Source organism: Oncorhynchus gorbuscha, linkage group LG10, assembly GCF_021184085.1.
Source record: "Oncorhynchus gorbuscha isolate QuinsamMale2020 ecotype Even-year linkage group LG10, OgorEven_v1.0, whole genome shotgun sequence".
NCBI lineage: Eukaryota > Metazoa > Chordata > Actinopteri > Salmoniformes > Salmonidae > Oncorhynchus > Oncorhynchus gorbuscha.
Window position 1 is genome coordinate 72,363,892 of NC_060182.1, and position 7,139 is coordinate 72,371,030.

General features: G+C 44.0%; 1 protein-coding gene across 2 annotated transcripts in view; it reads left to right on the forward strand.

The window, feature by feature from the left end:
- Positions 1 to 7,139, forward strand: part of LOC124046500 (inositol-tetrakisphosphate 1-kinase-like) — a 52,884-nt gene that overhangs the window by 42,656 nt on the left and 3,089 nt on the right. For both annotated transcript variants that reach the window (XM_046366927.1, XM_046366926.1), the window contains exons 9-10: positions 5,113 to 5,180; positions 6,872 to 7,034. In XM_046366927.1, coding sequence (XP_046222883.1) covers positions 5,113 to 5,180; positions 6,872 to 7,034 — 231 coding nt within the window. The remainder of the gene's footprint in view (positions 1 to 5,112; positions 5,181 to 6,871; positions 7,035 to 7,139) is intronic.

A 7,139-nucleotide genomic window follows, 5' to 3' on the forward strand; every position in this document is an offset into this window, starting at 1 on the left:
AAAAAAAAATGTTGTATAAATAAATTGTCCAAATGGACAAGTAGAATTTTCACAAAAGTCACACTATCAAATTAGCTTACTCGTTCTGAATTGGATCAATATCCTCTGGATGCAATGTTTTGGTCACTGTTCTCCTAATTGCTGCAGATTGCACCAGAGTCTAATTATTGTAGGCCTGCATTGACCGGCACAAGCGGTCTTTCAATCATGCATTTGCAAAATGCGTTTTTGAGATCAATGCGAGCCGCGTTTGCACATTTGTTGATATTCATTGTTAGTGAGTTATTTGCTCCGTTATAGCTCATTTTAGCAATGGAAGCCCTGGAAAAGTCATGGTGCGTATCACCTGCGTGTGTGTGCCAGTGGGCCGTTGCCAGATTGGGGGAGAGCGATTTGCGCAGATAACAGCCAAACTACACAATGTTTTTGACGATCTCGCTAGTTAACTATTTAGTTATTAGCTTGCATTAATGTCATTGTCATGTTTGATGTCCTAAAATACAGTGTGTGTGTGTGTGTGTGTGTGTGTGTGTGTGTGTGTGTGTGTGTGTGTGTGTGTGTGTGTGTGTGTGTGTGCCACCTTTCCAACAAGTCAGTTCGTCAAATTTCTGCTCTGCTAGAGCTGCCCCAGTCAACTGGAAGTGCTGTTATTGTGAAGTGGAAACGTCTAGAAGCGACAAAGGCTCAGCCGCAAAGTGGCAGGCCACACAAACGCACAGAATGGGATTGCCAAGTGCTGAAGCATGTAGTACGTAAAAATCGTCTGTTGACCAGCACTCACTACTGCATTCCAATCTGCCTCTGGAAACAACATCAGCACAATAACTGTTTGTCGAGAGCTTCATGAAATAGGTTTCCATGGTCGAGCAGCCACACACAAGCATAAGATCACCATGCGCAATGCCAAGCGTCGCCTGGAGTGGTATAAAGCTCGCCGCCATTGGACTCTGGTACAGTGGAAACACATTCTCTAAAGTAATGAATCACGCTTCACCATCTTGCAGTCCGGTGGACAAATCCGGTTTTGGCGGATGCCAGAAGAACGCTACCTGCCCTAAGACTATTTCTGAGCGAGGGACAAGTGACTTGAGTTTTCGGACAAGTAAAAATATCAGTCCACCTTGTCTGAAAGACAAATGGCTAAAGAAGTTAATGTCATGCCCTGTCTGTTTATGGGCGTGCAGCGTGCCATGCTGAGGGAGGCCCACAGAGGCCCAGTAAAATAGCTCAGGCTTTTTAACATCTTTGAGACTAGGTTCCCTTCTTTTAAAGAGAGAGGGAGTCCAAAGTGCAGCGTATTTGGTTTATACATATTGGTCAACTATTTTTTTTGACAAAGCAAGGTGAACAGTCCGATTGAGAATTACAATACACAGTCATTTTGGATAGGAAACATAATTTGTCAATAAGCACATTGGTTAGGCTCAGGTAATCTGAATTTTGCCCTGACAGAAGAACGGGCTCCATTTGCATGCACTACAGTAAAAGCCCTCATGCAAACCAGTCTGGGCTTCAGTGGAATCGTCTGCTTTGCCTTATGCAAAGAGTCCAGGGTCATTCCTGTGTCATCCAGCACAATGAAACATACTGTAAAGTGCCCCAACCTGCCACACACACACACACACCACAGCAACACACCTCTACTACTGTATACACAGGTATTGAGTACTGTCCAGCCTTGTCCATGGTATTGTGGAGTTTAATAAACATAAATCAGCACTCCGTATAGAGCAGACAAAATAGATTATAGACAGACAAACGGAGGTAGGGAAGGGAGGAATGGGAGCGGGAGAAAGGGGTTGGTTGAATGTTTAAAGCAGCAATCGGCTGTCCTCCCCGCCACTGTTTCGTTAAAAAGCTGAGGGATGAGTCTGGAAAAATGTAACCAGTCTCAAATTCATAGACCGAGCTATAAACATGATATCAAAATGAACGTTTTAACCATGTTTTGAGACTATACGGTGTTTGTTTACATTTACTTTATTTACAAACATTGGCATAAAACAATCTTATTTTGAGTTCTAATGGGGTACGAGAGTTGAACTAAGTTCATGATGCATTTTATAAGTTATATTCTTTAAGAATCAATGGGTACATGAATTTATTATCCAACGCTGCATGTAGCTACTGCAGATTTCCCCTTTAAGCACCTCAGTGTTGTGAAAGAGGGCCTGCTGTCAAGAGAAGATGTCCCATTCCACCTCCCACGCCCACAGCAGAGGTGATATGTGCTTAGCAGTGTTCCCTTCAGCGTTCATGGGAATGTTGTGTGTAGCTAGCACTTCCAGTATTAGTACACCCTAGTAGTACAATGCCCTGGGCTCGTTTTGGACAACGGCTGAATTCACCAATACAAAAGTCATCCTATTCCCTCTTTATTTCAATCCTTCCTCAGCTCTCATTCTTTTAATGCCCTCTCTTAGTGTTAATGATTACAAATGGGTGACTGGTAGCGAAGTTGTAAAAGTAGAACAATCGATTACTCCCTTTACATTGGGTAGGGCAGGAAATCAATCTGTCTCTTTTTGCTTGAAGGACATCCCTGTGCTGAGTCAGACAAAAGATTAGATCATGTGAATCGGTTTGTCCCTCCAGCCACATGACTAGTAATGGCTGTATATGATTGATATGGTGTGATGTATGGTCATGTGGTACAAGTGGAAGTTTGTTGCCTATGTAAGATGATTGAACTGAAACTGGGGTTAGATTTTTGTCAGACATTGAGTTTATTAAGTTTGTTATGCTGTGGCTTCAGTGTTTTTTTGTTTTTCTAATAATTAGAGATGGTTAAGATAATTGAGTAGCACGTAGATACATATGTCCTCGTCTATCAACCAACATGAAAGAAGTTTGCAGGTCATGAATCTTGTTCTGGAGGCAGCTCTGCGAAGTGGTCACTAGCTGGCACAGCCACAGTCATAAATCTGATTTTAAACCTAACCTTAATACCACCCTTAACCACACTGCTAACCCTAACCTGAAATTAAGACAAAAAATATCATTTTTGTTTTCATGAATATTGACAATATAGCCAATTAGACTTTGCAGATGGCCTATGAAAATAATCGCTCAGTTCTGCCAAACATCAACCGGCAAGAAGTTGAGGAAAGCATGGTTCTTGCATGTTTGTTGGAGAGAATAAAGATGGATACTTTAACACTCATAAAAATGTAATTGCTTATGCTTACATCCCTGCCAATGTTTTATTGAACAGTGTCTTTCCAATAATGCACTTGAATTTGAATGTAATAGTGTGTGTTGACCAGCTGGTGGGCGTCTTCTGACATCTTCAACCTGTCCCAGGCTGTAGTCCCCACTTGCTTTAAGGAGACCACCATCGTCCCAGTGCCCCAGAAGAACAAGGTGACAAGTCCATATAACTACTGCCCCGTCACGCTCACCTCGGTGATCATGAAGTGAGGCGAGAGGCTGGTCATGGCCCACATCAAGGCCAGCATGCCAAGCACACTTGACCCACTCCAATTTACCTAGCGCTCCAACAGATCCACGGAAGATGCCATTTCCATCGCTATTCACACCCCCGTAACACATCTGGACAACAGGAACACCTATGTGAGAATACTGTTCATTGACTACAGTACAGCATTCAACACTATTGTTCCCTCCAAGCTCAACACCAAGCTCTGGGACTGGACACCACCCTCTGCAACTGGACCCTGGACTTCCTGACGAGCAGAGCACAAGCTGTGAGGATTGGCAACACCACCTCCACACTGACTCTTAACACAAGGGCCCCCTGGGGTGTGTCCTCAGTCCTCTGCTGTACTCCCTGTTCACTCACGACTGCATGGCTTTGCATGACACCAACTCCATCAAGTTTGCTAACGACACCACAGTTGTAGGTCTAATAACCAACAACAACGAGTCAGCCTATAGTGAGGAGGTAAGTGAACTGGCATTGTGGCGTCATGACAACTTCAGCAAATCAAAGGAGTTGATTGTTGACTTCAGAATGTAACGGAGGGAACACGCCCCGATTCAATCAACGGGACTGCAGTAGCGCGAGTCACGAGTTTTAAGTTCCTCGGCATCCACATCATTGAGGACATGACATTGACCAACAACACCATCACTCTTGTCAAGAGGTTGCAACAGCGTCTCTACTTCCTAAAGCGACTGAAGAAATTTGGCATGCCGCCCCGTGTCCTCTCCAAATACTATCGCTGCACCATCACCACCCGCTCCAGCAGGTGGTGAAGACTGCCCAGTACATCACTGGGACTGTGCTCCCACCCATCCAGGACTTGAAATGGTGCCTGAGGAAGGCCAGGAGAACAGGACCCCAGACACCCCAGTCACGAGCTGTTCTGTCCGTTACCGTCGGGCAGACGGTCTGATACCAACAGGCTCAGGGACAGTTTCTATCTGCAAGCAATCAATCTGCTGAACACTTGAACTGGACCTGCTCTGATTCTTTGTACCTTAGCACTCACACACACACATTCCTGCTGTACACATCACAACTGCTGCTAAAAGACACTTATTATATTGCTCAATTTATACACGTGCACCTCATTTCCCCCCTTCCCCAATACGTGTAAATATTGGACTATAAATTGTGCCTTCCTGTATTATACTGATGCTAAAATGTATTATTCGTATTCTTAGCTTGAATTATTTCTTACTGTTGTTGAAGGAACCTACAAGTAAGCATTTCGTTAGATGATGCGTATCTCGTACATAGACTAATAAAACTTGAATGTCATACTTGTACACCTCCATTATTCCATGTTTATGGCTACTCTTGTGCCTCCTGGTGCCAGAGATAAGAACTGCACATCCATAACAAATAGTTGAGTTGAGGGTGAAGATGAGAAATGTAATGTCAACTGAATGCATTCAACTGAAATGTGTCTTCCGCATTTAAGCCAACCCCTCTGAATCAGAGAGGTGCGGGGGGGCTGCCATAATCGACATCTTCGGCGCCTGGGGAACAGTGGGTTAACTGCCTTGTTCAGGGGCAGAACGACTGATTTTTACCTTGTCAACTCTGATTCGATTCAGCAACCTTTCGGTTACTGGCCCAACGCTCTAACCGCTAGGCTACCTGCCACCCATGAAACTGACTAAAGTGTGTTTTCTCCATTACAGACAGAAAAGCCATTTTCTTCAACAGCCACAACGTATCAAAGCCAGAGTCCTCTTCAGACCTGACCTCTGTAAGTTCAATACACTAACATGCATTTATCATATCACCTACAAGGCATTCGGAAAGTATTCAGACCCCTTGACTTTTTCCACATATTGTTACTTTACAGCCTTCTTCTAAAATGGGTTAAATTGTTGATTTTTTTTTTACAATCTACACAGACTACCCCATAATGACAAACAAAAACAGGTTTTTAGACATTTTTGCAAATGTATATAAAAAAGTATTCAGACCCTTTACTCAGTACTTTGTTGAAGCACCTTTGGCAGCGATTACAGCCTTGAGTCTTCTTGAGTATGACGCTACAAGCTTGGTACAAGCCTGTATTTGGGGAGTTTCTCCCATTTCTTCTTTGCAGATCCACTCAAGCTCTGTCAGGTTGGATGGGGACCGTCGCTGTACAGCTATTTTCAGGTCTCCAGGTTAAGGTCCGGGCTCTGGCTGGACCACTCAAGGATATTCTGAGACTTGTCCTGTTGGAATGTGAACCTCCACCTCAGTCTGAGGTCCTGATCACTCTAGAGCAGGTTTTCATCAAGGATCTCTCTGTACTTTGCTCCGTTCGTCTTTCCCTCGATCCTGACTAGTTTCCCAGTCCCTGCCACTGAAAAACATCCCCAAAGCATAATGCCGCACCACAATGCTTAACCATATTGATGGTGCCAGGTTTCCTCTAGGCTTGGCATTCAGGCCAAAGAGTTCAATCTTGGTTTTATCAGACATGAGAATCTTGTTTCTCATGGTTAGAGTCCTTTAGGTGCCTTTTGGCAAACCCCAAGCGGGCTTTCATTTGTATTTTTTTATTGAACCTTTATTTAACTAGGCAAGTCAGTTGATAACAAATTCTTATTTACAATGACGGCCTAGGAACAGTGGATTTACTGCCTTGTTCAGTGGTAGAACAACATTTTTACCTTGTCAGCTCAGGGATTCGATCATAGCAACCTTTCGGTTGCTAGATCATGTGCCTTCCAGACGGACAACCATCTCCACAGAGGAACTCTGGAACACTGTCAGTGACCATCGGGTTCTTGGCCACCTCCCTACCCAAAGCCCTTCTCCCCCGATTGCTCACGGCGGCCAGCTCTAGGAAGAGTCTTGGTGGTTCCAAACTTCTATTTTAGAATGGAGGCCACTGTTTTCTTGGGGACCTTCAATGCTGCCGACAATTTTTTAATACCCTTCCCAAAATCTGTGCCTCGACACAATCCTGTCTGAAAGCTCTTCATTCAACCTCATGGTTTGGTTTTTGCTCTGACATGCACTGTCAACTGTGGGACCTTATATAGACAGGTGTGCCTTTCCAAATCATGTCCGATCAATTGAATTTACTACAGGTGAACTTCAAGTTGTAGAAACATCTCAAGGATGATCAATGGAAACGGGATGCACCTTAGCTCAGTTTCGAGTCTCGTAGCTAAGGATCTGAATACTTATGTAAATGTGATATTTGTTTTTTATAAATCTATAAAAATCAATTTTCGCTTTGTCATTATGGGTTATTGTGTGTAGTGTACATTGAGGGCGAAAAAATAATTTGATCCATTTTGGAATAAGACTGTAATGTAACAATGTGAAAAAAGTGCAGGGGTCTGAATACTTTCCGAATGCAATGTATTTCTATGTGTTAAGCCAAACCTCAGTGTGTTGTTGAATGCCCTTAGTCCAGTATACTCAGACTTCGTTTTCTTCCTACCACAGAGGGACAACGTGGAGGGGGTCTCCCAGCCACCCAGTGATGATGTCATCAGAGAGTTGTCCAGGTCCTTGCGACAGGAGTTGGGCGTGTCCTTGTTTGGCATTGACGTCATCATCAACAACCTTACGGGCCAACACGCCGTCATCGACATCAATTCATTCCCTGGTGAGGGGTTTGTTCCTCTGTCGTAGGGGATAGGAGTCGATATGGGTTTGTGTGTTGATCTTTAGTCTAAGATGGATGGCCATTTATACTACCCGTCCACCTGTG